General features: G+C 42.5%; 1 protein-coding gene across 4 annotated transcripts in view; it reads right to left on the reverse strand.

Moving 5' to 3' along the window:
- yeats2 (YEATS domain containing 2) overlaps positions 1–12,288 on the reverse strand; it is a 37,726-nt gene extending 25,438 nt beyond the window's left edge. For 2 of the 4 annotated variants that reach the window (XM_078173275.1, XM_033650433.2), the window contains exons 1-12: positions 12,102–12,288; positions 11,550–11,655; positions 11,334–11,431; positions 11,120–11,212; positions 10,790–11,023; positions 10,549–10,667; positions 8,377–8,538; positions 6,206–6,317; positions 5,679–5,723; positions 5,422–5,590; positions 1,779–2,021; positions 982–1,149 (exon numbers count right to left, since the gene is read on the reverse strand). In XM_078173275.1, coding sequence (XP_078029401.1) covers positions 982–1,149; positions 1,779–2,021; positions 5,422–5,590; positions 5,679–5,723; positions 6,206–6,317; positions 8,377–8,538; positions 10,549–10,667; positions 10,790–11,023; positions 11,120–11,212; positions 11,334–11,431; positions 11,550–11,649 — 1,543 coding nt within the window. In that variant the 5' untranslated portion in view covers positions 11,650–11,655; positions 12,102–12,288. Of the gene's footprint in view, positions 1–981; positions 1,150–1,778; positions 2,022–5,421; positions 5,591–5,678; positions 5,724–6,205; positions 6,318–8,376; positions 8,539–10,548; positions 10,668–10,789; positions 11,024–11,119; positions 11,213–11,333; positions 11,432–11,549; positions 11,656–11,929; positions 12,023–12,101 lie in introns of those variants that run through there. The other 2 variants (XM_078173274.1, XM_033650434.2) reach the window with 2 other exon arrangements.
- Between the last annotated feature and the right edge of the window lie 6,097 nt (positions 12,289–18,385).

Below are 18,385 nucleotides of genomic sequence, written 5' to 3' on the forward strand. Positions count from 1 at the left end.
ATTTACACAAACACACGCACAACAAGTCATGGAGGAGGTGACTGTGCTGGTGATGGTTCACTGCAGTTCCTGCCACCTTTTCCACAGACATCAAGGCCACTGTGGTGCAAGGTGACAGGTGCTTCTCCGAGTTACTCAGTGTGGGCGTTGAAGCCGAGCAACCAAGTTTCGTCCCTTACCTACTGCATTAAAATTTGTTTTATCCCAGGATTGGTGAATCAGCCACAACACCCACATCATCCAGCTTTTAAAACATCACTTGCTGGCACTCCAGCCTCACTGCCAGATCTGGTTGAGCTTGTGCATTTGTGGAGGAAGAGTGGGAGCGGCTGAGTGGGCGAGAAAGAGTGAGCAATCTAGGGAAAAGAGCTCCCAAGTGGAATACGAACTGATGCTGCTGTAGTGAGGAGGTAAATGCAATAGCCTTGGTGATGTAAGATGACTCTGCTCCGTGATGGGGTGACGCACACATTAAGTGCACACTCACTTCTTCTGACAAGGCACTCATCTTTGCGAATAATTGCACCCCTTGTTCACAGGGAAATATGTGCACAAACACCGACGAAACTTGACTTGAGCGTGGGGTCTCATTTTCCTAATCTGGCCATAAAACACAGCAGCTCAGTCACCATGGTAACCTCTCATCCCGCAATCATCCTGCTGGCTCACCACACGTCATGCTTTATGAGTGCAAAACAGGAACAAAAGAGAGACACAGGAAAAGATAGAGGCAGAAGAGTGGAAGCACAAAGACCTGGGTAAGAAAGTACAAGGGGGCGAAAGAGGACACGCAACAGAACGCACTAAAATAAAGAGAAAGAAGAACAGTAAGAAAGTTTATCATTTGTTCTGCGATAGAGTGCACTCCTCACAGCCATTTTTATATTCTACGTGGGCGGCTCAGACACCGCTTCTCAGTTTCGCTGTGGGTCCACTTCCGATTTTCAAGCGGCACTTTGACACTGAGTGGGAGATGCGTACCTGCGGAGGCGGCGGATGAGGAAGCCATGCCGATCACCTGGCTGGGCTTGTCAACAATGATGTAAGGGTTATTGAGGACTGATGAAGAGCTCTGCTTGCTGTGGACAGGGGTGGATGTGGTAGGTGTGCGAGGCAGCGGGGAGTGGCTTGGGGTGGAAATGGGAGAACCTGTGGGGGAGAAAGTGTACAGGCTATTAGTTAAATAATTGGGTTGTTAATATTGAATATATAAACACATAAATTACGCTTTTTTCTTTCCCTCTTGGTGACCTTTGTGCAACCAGCCAACCAGTGATGTCACTTGTGTCACAGCTGGCCAAGTTGACAGTAATTGAATTTGTGGCGATGTACATTAAAATCTCCATGATGCAGATTTAAAGATGCCTGATGAGGTAGAAACATTTTTTAAATTTTCTGCAGAGACCATTCCTCCAATTTTTGCAGGGAACAGCAAACGTGTGCCTGGAGGAGCTCATGAGAAGTCTTGTTCCCTCCTGACCGATACAGCATATTCCTAACAATGGCTGCATTTTAAATAATTACACCAAGTGAAGAATGAGCATCAATGCCAGGGAACAAAGTGTGCACAAAATACAAGACAGAACAATAGTGTTAATACTGGAACTCTGACAAAGGTTAATATCAAAGCAGTTAAGTGTTTGCTGTCAGCGTTTCTTAGTGGTGTTCGTATTTCACCGCCATTACATCTAAAATAAAAGAGTTTTCTATCATTTTTAGTAAGCTACCAAAAACTCTTTAGCAACAATGTCAAATGGCCACTGGGTGGAGACATTTACCTGAAACAATTTTACAGCTCATGGTGATTGGTTGGAATGATTTCCCGGGAGACTCAGCAGGGCTGGGCGGCTGTCCTTGTGGGACGATCTTACAGCTTGCTGTGATGGGCTGGAAGGCAGAGTTGCCATGGGAACCCAGAGTGATCCTGTCGCTGGCTTTGGGTCGGGTTGGGGTACGTTCACCAGCGGTGAGGCTGGAGCTATGGCCACCTGCAGACCTCCCCATCTCTGCTTTGATGAAACCTAAAAGGAAATGAGATATGTCTTTTATACTCCCTTTAAACCTCATTTGGAGTTAAGATACACATTCTGTGACAGAGATACAGGTGTAATAACAAATGTATCCAGTACAAGAGACACTGTGACACCACTAAACCCAGTCTGGTATGGTTGAACAAAATGAGCAACAGCTGATAGGATCAAACACTTTCTGGGCAAAGCAAACTATTATCACTGTGCTACAGCTCATACAAATTACAAGAAAACTCACACCTAATAAATTACTTTTCATCGTTTTTGAAAAATGATTGTTTCTGTAAATGATAAGGCTGCTTATTATTCAATAAAAACTGGTATGTTGTGGCCTTCTGAGCACAGTGTTTCACAAATATGTTGTCTACTAGGCTTGGGCGGCATCTAATTTTTCATACCTTCATACCTTGCTGGCATTTCACCAGGATAAACAGTGTATGACGTTATTTGTGTTTTTAAAAACAAATCACAATAACGTAAACACTGAGCTACTGGTGTCCACGCCATTAGCCTACTTAGACAGGTCTTAGTGGGTTTACATCCTTATGGCCTGTAAACTAATGCATAGTTACAGTACGCTATAACACTTGTTGCCGTGACCGATACCAACATGTCAGTGGGCTGAACCGAAATGTCTTAAATCAGTGGTTCCCAACTGGTGTGTCGCAGTCCAAAAGTGCACTTTTGACTCGCAAATGTGTCGAGTTTGTAAAAAACACACTTTATTTTTGACATACAGTGAATTTCCAGCAGAAGCTTTTATTTTGAAGGGCTGTTTCCTGTTGTAGAGTGAGTGAATAACAGACAGCTACTTAACAGACACAGCAAACTAGCTCAACAACATGGCCAAACTCAAGTATGACGCTGAATGTATTAAACTGTGTGGACCTCAAACTAATGACTAAGGAGAAATCTGGACCCTGTGGCTGGACCAGTTGGGAACCACTGCAGTGTTTCCTCTAGGATTTTTTTCAGCAGCGGGGGTGGCCACCCCCCCGTTTGGATGTGAAATACGAAAGTGTTTGATTCTGATAAACCGCATGTTTGAATGTTGTTTCTGTGTCGGACTGTCTCTGTCCCTCTTTTTCTTTTTGTCTCTCTCTCTCTGAAATATTGATATTGATATTATAAGTTATCTTCAGCTAATAAAATCTACCTTTTTCTTTTCTCTGGTTCGCTGCCCTATTCTTCAAGACGACAGACTTTGATCTGGTGCTCCGGTGATGATGTCACTTTCAAGATCCCCCGAATAACGTTAATTCCAATAGGAGTAGGGATGTACCGAAATGAAAATTTGTGGCCGAAGCCGAAGCTGAATAATATTAAATGCTTGGCCGAATGCCGTTTTTTAGTTTTTCATTAGTTTTTGCAGATGAACCCCCTCCAGATTAGTGTTGTCACAGTACCAAAACTGGGACCCACTGTACGATACCAGTGAAAGTATCATGGTTCTGAGTAGTATCAGGATACCACAGTGAAAATGAGGCAGATGTGCCTTTTGTCATTTATAAAAAGATAAATCACTTTTCTATAATACATCACTGATATTTCAATGGAATAAATTACTTATTGACTTATTCATACTTCAAAAACAGCATCAATAAGTGATTAACATAGGGAGGATCAAAATAAAATAAATAAATGAAATAAAAATCAACCAGCCACCCTCCTCCCCTTCATAAGTAAAGAACAGTCCCTAAAGTGCAGTGAGGTTTGTGGACACAAAGAGAGAAATGTGAACGGTTCGCTTCTCCTCTGATACGCCACATACTGTGTGCCGCCACGGCTCAGCTGTTCAGGTACTTCTGGGCAGTCATGACAACAAGTTATTCACCTGGAGCCGGACTTCTCTGTCGCCGGTAAGCTATTATAATGCGCTGCTGTATTTGACAGGAATATGTATGCCTGTCCGTGTCTGTGACCCCTGTTCAACCCACAACCGGCAAGATTCGCCGTTTCGTTTCTGCTGCTGGTTGAAATCTGTACACACACAGCGTGCTGAATGATTTATTTTGCCCGCACAAAACTATTTTTAGTCGCAAATGCGAGTGCGTTGACGGACGGAGTAAAATATCGCCACACTGCCGACATTTTACTCCGTCCGTCACTGCACGCTGTTTGATTGCGTTATCAAGACACGTCGCTATTATTCGGCCTTGCTTTTCACTTATTCCACCGAATACCGAATGTGTGGTTTTTTTTGCAATATTCGGCCGAATATATTCGGTGCATCCCTAAATAGGAGCCTTCCCCCACTCCCCCCTCCCCTCACCGCTGCTCTCCTCACTACACTGGCTGCTGCACTGTGCAAGTGCACAGATGTCTCAGAGCGGTGGTGGTGCATTTGCAAAATAAATGTTGTGAAGGAGCAGCAGCGGCGGCAATAATTTAGCAGCAGCTTGCCGCTGCTGCTAAATGAATGTAGCGGAAACACTGCACTGTGTTAAATAAAAGCATGTGTCTAATAAGCTGCTTTTATAGTTGGAAGAAGTCATCAAGATAGTTAGAAGTAGCAATACTCCCAAACAGGGGCAGAGGCATTTTTCTTTTTTACTAGTCCTGCAACATTACCCCCACCACTTGTAGTCGGCATCTTTCCCAGCTCAGCCTGTTCCACCCATGGACTGTATATGAAGATGGGCGACACATCTCCACTTACCCCTACTGTACAGAAGTGAAGCTAAAATATCTATGATACGACCGCTGCCATCTTGCTCTGGGGACATAATTCGAAGCCAGAGTCTGTGCAGTAGCGACCCCGTCGTATCAAGTTTCCCAACCGTACACTCATCTGACCGATGGCGAGCAGCACCACTGAATACGAGCCTACCGATTGGCTCACACAGTTGCCAATCATGTTGTTAAATCCCTTTTTATAGTATTAAATAACCAAACTTTATATACAGTCAATAGTTCCACCAGTAGAGACTGACCTCCAGTGGCACATGCTGTGCACTACATTGCCTCAATACAGCATTTCCGTATCAGTTTAATAGAAAGAGCAGCATCTGTCTTTTTGATGGTATTGAAAATCATGCCTTCAGGATCTTTCTCACAAAATCAAATTGTGTGCATCTCTGAGGCCTAACAAATGTGTTTAAAAACATGTTCCTCATGTGACATTTGCAGAGCCAATTTTGTAAATACTCCTAATCCTACACGCACGTTTACTAGCCAGCAGTCATCTTCCGCACTGCCTGTGTTACAGCAAAGCAGCATAAAACCAGTGGACTGTGTATCACATCAACTGCATTCCTGTGGGTCTTAATGCACATGTGCCATACAAACAAAATGGGTACTTGGGTAAAAACACTTCTCCACAGTTTTAATAGTGGTCAAAAACTCTAAAGATGACCTTTAACTTTCCTAGTCGATGTTTCTGTGTGCGTACCTTTGTCTACGCTGGGATCATGTGAGATGGGAGAACTGGAGCGTCCATAACTTTGAGCCAGGGAGGACACCAACGTGGGGCTGGCTGCTCTGTGAGTCACCTTGGAGGAAGAGGGCTGAGGGATGTAGTCCTCCCCAAGAGAGTTCCTATGGAGCTCCACATCAACCACCTGGAACAAATATAGCTTATCGTCAGAGTGAAGCTCTGAGACAAAAAAAAAGTCATCGCAGGAAGTAGAGCGAACATTTATAACTTACAGTCTCTGCTCCGAGTGTCTGCAGCCCAGTGTACGTTCTGTCCAACTGTGGGAAAAGAACAGATAGCGTGAATTAAAAACTTCTATGGAGTTTCAATTATAAAGTAGAGTGAGCTGGATATTTGAATTATAAATGCTTTCTCATTATAATGACTAAATCAAATTACTTTAAAACTCTCATTAGGTTTTATTGTCAAACTGTATTCACAGTATGCCTGAAGCAACGTAGCTCCTGACTATGCCCAAGTTTTCTGTCACACAATACTTAACATAACATTCCCATATTGCTTAAATTCATGGTTATGTGTCCACACCGATTAGTAAGTCAGAGTACACAAGTTTAAAGGACAATAAATGATTATAAGCACCTATTTTGCAATTTACCGGTGGCAGAACACAAAGGACATCATAGACACACCAGGATGTCTATAAGACCGTCATTTAAAACTGCGTGTGGAAAAACAGTGTGTCTCAGTCTAAAGAGGAAAAACAAGCCGACATATGTTTTGGTCTATGATGTGGTCTGACCTTTAGCTGGTGGATGATGTCAATGCGTTTGTTGCGGGGGTCTTTGAAGTGGATCTGGATCCTCACAGGAAACTCGCCCCAACCACGACGTGTTAAATGAAAGGGAGGCTCACTGAGAACAAACACATTCAAAAAGCGTCATGTTAAGTCATCAAAATACAAATCTGGAGGGAGAACAGCCATCGAGGATGCAGCATGACGACTTTGTAATTAAAAAACAAACTGGTTTTTGACATAGACGGAGTTAATACACTGTTAAAATCAATGACTTGCAGGTCTCTCATCTTCTCCCCATTTGAAGCTGATCTGACTGCTGGTGTGTGTACTGTATGTGCATGCATACTGTGTCTATTCAAGAATACTGTATGGGTGATGCTTTTTTTGTTTTTCTTTCTTACTTTCATGCCTTCATCTACATTCAGGCTGCGTTGAGAGTCAGCACAGAGCACTGGGACTGTGTGGGGTTCACTGGGAATCAAGACTTGAGTCAGTCAGAAGGAGCTTATGAGCAGCTGCTACAGCAACATGAGTGCCTCGTCAGCTGAAACAGCCAGGAGGCTACAGCTCAGGATAAGGATTGCTGACTGATGAAAGAGAACATTTATTCAGAAGCCACGGGCAAACTTAAATCCTTTGCCACTTTTGGAGGATAAAAACTGTACCGAGACATCTTAACCACAGAACTCAAGGCCAAAAGTTCTGCTCCTTCCAGATAACTCCTGCATGAACTGTGCGACACCAGGCGACACTCCTCGGTGCTCTGGGCTAAGGAAAACACCTAAATACGCTTGTTTTTCTATGTCACTACACCATGTAGGTGTGCCCACTATTAGTCATGATGATGTTTACTTCCAGTCTGACTCACAGTGTGCTGAATGATGTAACAGACCCCACCTAATGATGTGTGTGTACATAATGATTATGTCTTTTCTTAGTTTGCATAAATACTAACCAACGGCAAGATTTAGCTGAAGTAAACATCACTCAGAGACAAATATTGTTTTTTACTTCCAGCTATGATTGATGGGGACTGGGCTGGATAATCTGCATCAGAAAAGATCCACAAGGGGGCACTATTTATTAAAGGATTGCCATAAATACTGCTGAGACACACACTGTGATCAGCAGACTGTTTTTACACTTAGGGATGACCTGAAAGCTGTTCCAAATTATACGCCAACTAATGATGAAGACAGTCTCTTACTCATCCAAGTGCTATTATCCAAATTGTTTTCTTACTTCCTTTGGTTTGGCAAGCGGTGCATGGAAAGAGGTGTGGCAAACTTCTAACCAAAAATAATAATATAAAGTTAGAAGTAAACATTGTGTCTAGGGCAACACGTGAGGTGAAATCTAAGTGAAGCAAGTTTGTCCCCGTGTCTCTGACTTCTATTGTTGCTTGAGGTAACGACATAAGACAGCACCCAAGTGCTCATTTGTATTACAAGAGAGGAGCCGTGCCTGCATCAGGTGCATGACTAAGAAGTGATTACACACACTTTAGCCATTATTTCATGTGAACTCTGGATAACATCAAGAGAATCAGGTTTGATGTGTTTCTCTTTGACACACGTGGAACACAACAAGATGTTGACTGTGTCAGAAGAACAGTTTTCACCAACTGGAAATGCTCTGTTTGGTTTAAGAAAGGGGTGGCACCTAGCTAGAGCACGCACAAGGCAGGACATGACGCAGACTACAGCAAGGTCATGAAGCTGGTTTGGTCCCAAACAACAGTCTCTTGCCATTCCTTGAATTTGTCAGACGATTTCAGAGCCAGGCCTTACTGACAGAAGTTCCCAAATCTGATCATCTCTCCAGTTAAGACATTTTTGTTGCTGCCTTTGCGTAAATGACCCTTCCTCTGAACCCTCCTTTCCAGTTTCATGTAAGCCACATTTCAGAAACATCATTAAAATACCAACTAGCTTGCTGTGAATTCTCCAGAATATCACCTCCTCTAGTCCCACATGGGCTCAATCAGACATTACAAAAACTTTGCACTAGGGAGCTGGCAGGGTTAAGTCCGTTTAATGTCCAACTGATTCAGACATTTGCGTTCGCACATACAGCTCCTCCAGATAATGTCTACATACTGTCATGTTTGCAGTGCATGTGCCAAAGGGGCTTTTGACTGTCTCAAATATGCAGAAAAACAAACACACACAAACCTGACTTCCACTAGGTCATTGGGTTTGTAGCTGGGATGCAAGAAGAACCAGACTTTCTTTACAAAGTGGTCGATGCTGGGCTCCCTCCTGGAGCCCCTGACGTACACCATCCACTTATGGGTAGACTGGTCATTTTCTTCCCGCTTATCTGGTGGAATGTACCTGGGAGGGGGAGACAACAAAGAAAAACAACCCGGAGGAATAAAGAATTAGCGCCAGTAACTGTAAAAGATAATGTGGGTAGGTAAGAACAGAGGATTAAGGGAAGACAGGCAGTATGGGTCGCGAGCAAAAGTTCGATGTAAAACACATAAATTATTAGAAATAAGTCACCCTTGAACATTTAATGCACACACTTCAAGACAGCTTTACAAATATCCTGTCAGAAAATACATGACATGATACACAAGTTGACAATCTGGGTCAGTTTAAACCAGTCTTATCCCACGTATCTTTTATTAACTGTGTATGACAGATGTGTCAAGTTTAAGCCTTCTTATTATGTACAACTATGCACTGCGGCACATGAGAAATGACTTTCCCACGTAGCCATCCAAGACATTTAGTGTGCACGAGATACATGGGCCCTGTCAATCAAGCTTTCTAGAATTAACATGTGCTTCATATTACACTGAACCGAGTGATTGCAAGGAACTGTTATCTGGATCAACTCAGGCCCTGGGGAAAATAAATGAACTAATGAAAAGGCTTTTTTCAAACTGCAACAAGACTGAGCTTGTGGGGGGGGGGTTAACCACTATTTTGAGTTTAACTTATTTTCTGTGCTATGCCTGCAACTCAAGGGATATGTGATACTTCAAACCATAGGTGTCTACTTGTGCAAGCTGATGTCAATTTATGGCTTATAACTCATTTATAGGTTTCACATATTGTCAAACTTTTGAAATCCCTTCTAAAAATCTTAGAACAAACATCAACAAGTATTATTAGTATCTGTGACTAACACACCTGGTTCATTGTGTTTATTTTAAGATTTATTTTGGGGCATTTATGCCTTTAGAGCAGTGTAGAGAGAGATAGGGGACGATGCGCAGCAAAGGGCTGCAGGTTGGAATCGAACCTGGGCTGCTGCAGCAAGGACGGAGCCTTTGTATATGGGGCGCTTGCTTTAACCACTAAGCCACCAACGCCTCAATAGCTCATTGTTTTAAATAACAGTAAATATTGAATTTCGACAGATTTGCCAAAAAACGTATGAAATTTTAAAAGAAATTGATGAAAATAGAAAGTTTCATGTTATGTTGGGGACGGCACGGTGGTGTGGTGGTTAGCACTGTCGCCTCACAGCAAGAGGGTTCTTGGTTCGAACCCGGATGTGGGAGCCCTTCTATGTGGAGTTTGCATGTTCTCCCTGTGTCAGCGTGGGTTTTCTCCAGGTACTCCGGCTTCCTCCCACAGTCCAAAGACATGCAGGTTGGGGATAGGTTAACTGGTGACAAATTGACCGTAGGTGTGAATGTTGTTGTAGCCTGGCGACCTGTCCAGGGTGTACCCCGCCTCTCGCCCAATGTCAGCTGGGATAGGCTAATGTCTATAGACATTGCCAGCAAAAGTAAAAGCCAATCCCTTATACACCCTCATTTTGGGACGAGCTCTGCCTGCTTGTGGGGTTTTGGCACTGCAACTGAGATTTCCTTAGCTATCTTTTTATGATGTCCTAACTTCACCTGCACACTGTGCCCTGGAACATCCCGAACAGAGTAAAATAAGAATAAGAAAATACAGGCAGAGGACAGAGTCTCTGCAGATAAATGCAATGTGATACACTTCTAGTGGGTCATCAGAATCAGAACGCCTTTTATTGTCATTGTATCATTGGAAAAAATGATACTTCTATAAGTTGCTGACAGTTAAAACCACATTCTGCATACATTCAACCGTCCAATCCTCACACTAATAAATAATAGACAATAAATGCATGTAATAGGTAAAAAACTACACATAGTACGTCTGTTAATATTGCACATATAGTGTGCACATACGCCTTGAAGAAGAGGAAAAACAGACAACTGTGATTTTTGTCTTCTATAATTTAAAACAGTCTCATGACTTCCTGAGAGGTTCCTAACCTTTAAAGACTTACTCAACATCATACTAAGTCAGAAAGATGACTTGAATGAGTTAAACTTTTGCTTAAGTTAGGTTACATACCTGGACACATTCCCGACTACGATTGTCTTTTTTGCATAGAGTCTAGAAGCTTCATTTCCAATAGTGTGATAGGTCACCCTCTGCTCGGATCCTAAGGACACCGGTACGCCGAATGTGTCCTATGAGAAATAATGAAGAACATTATAGTCTTGATCAAAGATAAAAAGATGCAAGATACTGATACCACTTTGTAATCATCAATGAATTAATCATTGACGTCATGTTGGTCAGCTGAACTCACTTTGCCTGTATTGCGCCCTGGTCTGCGCTCCTGCCTGCTGCCATCCTCTCTCCACGCTCCCTCTCCATCCCTCTCTGCTCCCTCTCCTTGTTGTGAAAGGGACTCAGACTCTGACTGGGCCAGAGATGGTGTCTCAGAGCCCTGGTTGAGAGGGGAAGAGGACCGGGATGGGGACTCCAGGAAGCGGCGGATGGCTGGATGGTTCAGCACGGCAGGGTCACTCTTTGAAGCATGCTAGGACACAGAGAAAATTGTGGTTGTTGCGACTGTACTATACAACTGCCTTAAAGCAGCCAACAGCTGTCTGGGTGTGTGTAGATGAGAATTCACCTCTGGGAGCTTTGTTACTCCAGCGTTGGCGTAGTAATTGGCCACTATGCATGCCCTTAGCTTGTCCATCATCCTCCTGGCTTCATTGAGACGCTGTAAAATAATGAGAACAACAATTAACCCAACATGCTCTGCTTTCTACTGTAAACATAAAAAATGTACAAGTCACTTTCTGTATCACTGAAATGAAAAAAAAACTTTATCATCCAGATACCTGACTTATCACATCTATCTCATGCTCTTTGTTCTTCATCTCCAAAGAAAACTGCTCTCTGATGATGGCTTCAATCTTCTGTACTGCTGCTTCTCGGGCTGATAAGGCAGGAGGAACACATGTTCAAGTATGAAGTACTGAAGAGTACAGTTACTTGTTAGCTGTCACAACATGTAAAGCAGGTGTACTGTCTCAGGGCTCATAACATGAACTCACCATTATGTTCAGCCGCTTTGTTTCTCTTACTATTTTGGACCAGGGAAATGTCATCATAGTCGGGATCATTGCCTTCTATTTTCCTTTTAATTCCTGACATGGCTGCCTGCAAAGAAGAATATGTTAGGAAAATACATATGCAAACAGCTAATGTTAGCCTGTCACATCCATGCTCCCATAGCCAGTTGTGATGGTGCCTAGCATCGAATTAGCCGGCTAGCAAATAAGCTAATGTCCACAGCCAACTTTAGCACTTTAGCTAGCTAGATATGCTAATATAGGTTAGCAAACCGTCTACACCTACCACTGTTTCAACCTACTACATTATTATTTGACAAACTGTAGCCTTCGGTTAAACTACTTAAAACACAATATCATACGTTACGCCACCAGACTGTGTCTCACGAACTCTGTGTGATAGAAATCCGTGCCTGTCGTTCGTGTAGCCGGCAGGGCTGTAGAGCTAGCACCCGCTAGCCTTGTTTGCTAGTTCAGCTAACGTTAGCACACATATGTAGCCACCGATTCAATCCGTTTGAAATGCGAACTTACTGGAGTTCCCTGTGCTGTGGCGAAACGTTTCTTTGTGAGGCGTGTGTTTTAATTCAGTGAAAGCATACCCTTTGCGTGTGCTATATTCATCTCACACACTTGTGTTTCAGTAATTGCTAAATCTCGAGGTGGACAAGTAAGCTAAGTGGTGGATGGTTAGCTTTGCACTTCATCAAACCGCCACCAGGGGCCACTATTCTACAAAATGGATGATGCCACTGAAGAGCAGCAGCTGAATGAATAATATGTATTTATCTTTCTGTGGTTTTGTTCACTGGAGAAAGGATGTGTGATAATATTATTTTAAAAATAACCTGTTTTACAAGCATTGGGCAGTAGCTGCTCATAAACTCATTGATAAGTGAGTATTTTATTCCACTATCATCAGCTTTTTGAGACTAATTTCAATGGGAATCCTTAAAGACATCACGTGTATGGCAAAATTATGACTATAAACAGGCACATATGCATGTTTTTACACCAGGATAGTAGCCATAGACCAAGCATACTCCACTTTTGCAAAATGACACGAGGCCAGGGGCCAGTTAATGAACGCTAATTTAATTAACTACTAATATTCATCTGATAAAATGGATCAACATTAAACTGCAGATAACTCATTTTTCTTTTTAAATTATTGACTTAACTTATGAACTAAATTAACTTGGCACCAGGGTTGGCACATGTATTTTACAGCCAGTGGCAGCAGCCTCACACAACTCAGGTGTGCACAGGGGTGTTTCTAGGATTTGAGGACATTCGGGGCTTAGCTCAGATCTCTGATGGAGTCCAGTGGATCCTCCCTGGCACTTCTTTATAAACAAGCTCTACTTTTATGTTTTTTTAAAATGTACTTTGGAAAGTACAAAAAAAAATCCCAGTGTGAACTACTTTGTTTTCATTGTGGATTAGAAAATGGCAGATGGGCCACCTGGTACCGTGTCACGGGCTACATTATGCCCTCAGGTTCTGAGCTGAGCATCACTGCTATTGATCTTATATGTCTAAGCTTGGCAGCACTGTCGGGTAGCGTGCCAAGAAAATCAACACGTGACAAGTGGAACAAGTTTCTGATGAGCACATTTTACATGATCAGGGGTGGGATTAGTTCCATATGCCTTACCATCATCCAGCTCACTATCCTTTCCTCAGGCCTCAATCCTTGCCTCAGTCAAGTCCACATTATCAATAGTAAACTCTTTGTTATGCACACAGCTGAAGGTTGATTTGAGCCATACAAAAACATCAACAAGACATATTTCATAAAGTATGTCTTACTATCATGTTGCAATGCCTTGGCAGTGAATCGACCTGTCATTGTAGTCCTATTCCAATCTCTGAAGAAAGAAGCACCATGTATTTGTTCATTGTTCAGTTTTTTCTTTGGTTCAAAGGTCCATGGTTTGGCCACATTTCTAAAAAAGGCTCACCTGCCAAGAGATACTTGACATGCACCCTGCATTCATCTGTTTGCATTACTATGTATGGTAGCAATAGGAAGTTCTATGCTATTCAAAAGTAGGTCAGTTTGACATGTGTAGTTTACTATCATCTGAATTAAGGCCAGAATAATTAAGCTTTCCACTGTTCCCCTGCTTATTACTTATGTCCATTTGTGGCCTGTGGGTGTGAGGTGACAGTATGCCGCCAATGCCAAGTGTCTTATAAACAAGATAAATTTATGCACTGACACAAACTTAGATAAAGGCGGAAGTGTTTTCCTGTCTCTGAGTGTGTGTGAGTAGCATGTACTTGATGAACACTACATTCTTTCTACATTGTTTAGTGTGAATGCAGAGACGCTGTGCCCATAAGGGTGAAGAATGTTTGTGGTTTTCATTAAACGAAACCATAATATGGAGAATATAAATCACAACGTAAGACAAAACAAAAAAGCCTTATGAGTGTTTATTACAACACGAGTTGCTCAAGCTTGAAACAGCGCGGCTGGTTTTCTATACTGTTTTCTTGTTCGACACAATGGCTCGTTAAAACATCGCTGACATGATTGATTTGTCTCTTGATGAAATGAAAGATTCATCAGACATATGGTCGCAGAAAGACCCCAGAGCTTATTTCTTGTTGTTGGTTGTCAACTGAAAATCTGTGGTGTGGTTTGTGGTGCTGTGGGTTCAGTCGTTTAGTGTAATCGCTTCTTTTCTATCTCCCACATTTTTATGGTGTGAATGTGCTGATAGTAATTTTAATGAGAATAACCAGTGATGGTTGGGTCAGCTTCATCTGTCACATCCAGTATAACGGCTGCTTTTCATCTCAATCCTCTGATTTCTTTCATACTGAGTCAAAACTTAAAAGCTTGGTTTAAAAAACAAATTTATTATCAGGACATCTCTCTCAGTTTAAAGGTCTCATATGCTAATTTTCAGGTTCATACTTGTATTTTGGGTTTCTACGTTAACATATTTACTTGTTCTAAAATTCAAAAAACACATAATTTCCCCCAAATTCACCCTCTATCTGAAACGCTCCATTTAGGGCCTGTCTCTTTAAGGCCTAGTCTGCTCTGATTGGTCAGTATTTTCAGGTCTTCCACATACAACAGAAAATTCAAAGGAACCCATTAAGGCTCGATATATATCTTGTTATCTGCAGGGATAGATAGACAGAATATGACATCAGTTACAGTGATTGTAATCCTTGCTTGAATGTTCCCTTGGCAATGAGTAAAACAGTCTCGAGGGTTGTCTATCAGCGGGCCTGCAGTCTCTGCCCTCTCAGACTTTACGTGATGACAGTGAACTCGTCACAGTACATATGACTGAAGTCCACTACGGCTCAGTCCCCAAATCCAGAGGGTGGACATTTGGATTCAGCCTTAACGCTTAATGTTTGAAAGGTTTGCAATATATAGTATAGTTGTGACATCACAACTTCAAGGAAGTCCTGACGGCTCGTTTGTAGGCACAGTTTCTGAATTGGACTGTACACTTCTCTATGGGTTGAGCATTTTGCCAGTATTTCAACACAAAACAGTTTTGTTTTCACAATATTTATGTCACACCAGTACCTGCTTTATATTTAAATAAGACATGGAAATCAGATTTTTTACAATAAGGGACCTTTTATATCCAAAGCTGGCACAACGATGATCCACACAACCATTTTTGTATTACAAAGTGACCATGCAGTGGAATACAGTTGTCAATGAAGGTAATATACACATACATCTAGTGTCTCGTTTCAAAATTAAGAGGTTATGTGCAATTTAAAAAAAAAACTGTCTTGCCTCTAGTTAGTGTTTTTGCACCTGGCCCAGATGCAAGTCACGAGCTCACTTGCGACCCCTCCCTCTAGGTCTGGCTCCAGAAGTGGGCCCTGGTGTCCCCACACCAGGCAAGGTACTCTCTCCGAATGTGCCGTTTCATCGTGGTCTTCTTGAACTGCTCTTAGTCTGGGCCCTCTCCTGGGACCACTTTGCTTTGGGAGACCCTACTAGGAACGATTAGCCTTGCACAACATGGCGCCCAGGATCACAGGGACACAGGAACCCCTACACCACGTTAAGGTGGCGATTCTTAGAGGGGTAAAGGCAAGACATTTTTTCTCCCAGGAGGCGCATTGCCGGAGAGGGACGTCTGGGATGCTCTGGTTGGCCTGCTGCCCCCGTGACCCGGCTTCGGATAAGCGTTTGAGAATGGATGGATGGATGGATGTCTTGCCTCAAAACTCTAGACTTTCTTTAATATTTTTCACAAACATACATTCTTACACCATCTTACTGATAAAACAGGCCACAAGTGCTGGTAAGGAAAGAAAAACTTTATTGATGTTTCTCTTACACAAGTCAACCATTACATTTCAACATACTGCAGTTTAGAAAAATCCAAAGCTTTCTCGCTATTAGACACAAAGCATCTGAGGAGAAAGTGGTGTTAAAAATATCACATCATACATACAATAAGAAAAGTTTATATCAAAATCATACACTTTAATTCCCACTCATCATTCTTTTATTAAAAGGCACAAAGGGCAGCATTCTGCAGTTAACACCTTAAAGCCCCCAGCTTGCATGCAAGCGCAATTTACCCATTGGCATTTTAAATCAAGGTCTTTTGGGATTGAATCTCATCCATTTTGGTTTAAATCTGCATTCATATCAAAATCCACCAATCAACTGTTAACGTTCAGCTCTCACACATGCCATTTGCATGTGGGAATCACAATATCTCGGCAACAAACGGTCCCACAACTCACCACAACACTCAGAAGAAAACGAAATCATCCAACAAACACAATGAATAATCTTATCAAAGCAAACCATGTATGAAGGCCTCTACATAGCTGATAATGAAAATCAATAAATCAACATAACAAGACAATGTTTTGAGTAAATACTCAGTGAAATCACAGACGCACACACACTCAAATTCTCTCTCTCGCACTATTTATCTAACGCCCTCTAACTTGTGTGCTTTCCAACATTCTTGCCCCTGAGCCTCCTCTCGTTGGCCTCCTGAGTTACCCTAAGTATGTTACTTATGTTACGGAGTGTTGGTGGGCCTGAGGATGTTTTCCTTTTCAGCCTGTACTTCTGTTTGAGACCTGACACTGGACTAATCCTTCTAAGAAAACACCTGGAGGATGGTTTAAGCCGAAATACCCCCACCTGTTTTTGGCATTGTGACTGACAGACAGAAGCTCAATCTGTGCTCTTCTTATGCTGTGTATTATAAAGGCACACATTGTTAGACGGTGACAAACACACAATCTCACTGATCCCTAACTTGTCAACCTAAAATAGGGAGCTGAAACTCTCTTACTCACTTGTCACTGTTCTCTTGTAGCAGTTTTTGTTGTTTTCAAAAGAAAATCAGAGCCATAGCAGGTAGCGGCCAACAGGAGGAGATTACAGGCCCATTTACTGTCTCTTCCATACGTCACATGAAAGCAAAGAACATTTACTGATACAGTAAAGAAAAAAAAAGGAAATCATTGTCATATAATTCTACATTTAACAGGATTCTGTCAAAGTGCACAATTGGGGTTCTCAGTTAGAGAAAAACACAATATGCAACCAAAAAAAGATACATTTAAATACACGTTAAACAAGTTATATTCACAGCAATATCTCTAGTCTATCAACGCCTACCGTAGTAAAAGGTGACTTTTACTGACCATGAGCCACATCATTCAAAATCTTGTCAATCAGAACTCTTAAAGTGACAGTTCACCCCCAAATCAAAATTACATATTTTCCCTCTTACCTGTAGTACTATTTATCAGTCTAGATTGTTTTGGTGTGAGTTGTTGAGTGTTTGAGATATCAGCCGCAGAGATGTCTGCCTTCTCTTAAATGTAATGGAACTAGATGGCGTAGAAAGCCTCGTAACTGAAGCGGCCACTAGAGGCTGGAAAGCTGTGGTGCAATCGATTGAGGTGGGCTGCATAGGCTTCGACGCTAGATCCACCGCTAGGCTCCTCAAGGATATCGGGATTAATGGGCAGGTCCAGAGGAAGGTGGTTAAGGATCTGGCCCATATAGCTGAGAGGTCCAGACACTGGCTATGGCTGAGGAGAAAGGATCTCGTCTGGGCCCCTCGGTGACCACGGAGGAGCAAACTTTCTGACACATACCCAGGCCTGATCTGCCTGTGGTGGGCCTGCCTCAATGGAGGGTGTCTTGTGATAAAGGCTGAAATGATGATGTGGAGGTGCACAACTGATGATGTGTCGGGTTGTCATGGCAGAAATACCTATGCTCTGGCACAAACCGTGCTGAAACTCCAGGGATTTTAACACCCTAAGTCCTAACTGATGAATCTACATGAAACTGCTCACAGCAAGGTCTGTGGGTTATCTTGAGTAACTGGGTCATAGTTTCTGGAAAGAGACATTTGGCGCTTTGGGCGCCACAAGCCGAGTGCCATCTAGTTCCATTATATTCAAGAGAAGGCGGACATCTCTGCGGCCGATATCTCCAACACTCAGCAACTCACACTAAAACAATCTAGACTGATAAACAGCACTACAGGTAAGAGGAAGAATATGTATTTTTAATTTTGATGTGTACTGTCCCTTTAACCCCCCCATGAGAGGTGTAGCACTGCTACACACACTACCATAGCAGACCAGTAAACACACATACACACATACACACCTGGAGGTATCTATGGTTACCCCGAGTTACATCTTTACATGTAAGTGCACAGGTGAGAGGTGCCATCATCAGTGTGAAACCCTCTGTGAACACAAGCTAGCAGTCGTGCGATGCTTACACTATAGTACTCCGATAAACCTCCTTGGCTCCGACGCATCCACACCGA

Source organism: Epinephelus lanceolatus, chromosome 12, assembly GCF_041903045.1.
Source record: "Epinephelus lanceolatus isolate andai-2023 chromosome 12, ASM4190304v1, whole genome shotgun sequence".
Classification (NCBI taxonomy): domain Eukaryota; kingdom Metazoa; phylum Chordata; class Actinopteri; order Perciformes; family Serranidae; genus Epinephelus; species Epinephelus lanceolatus.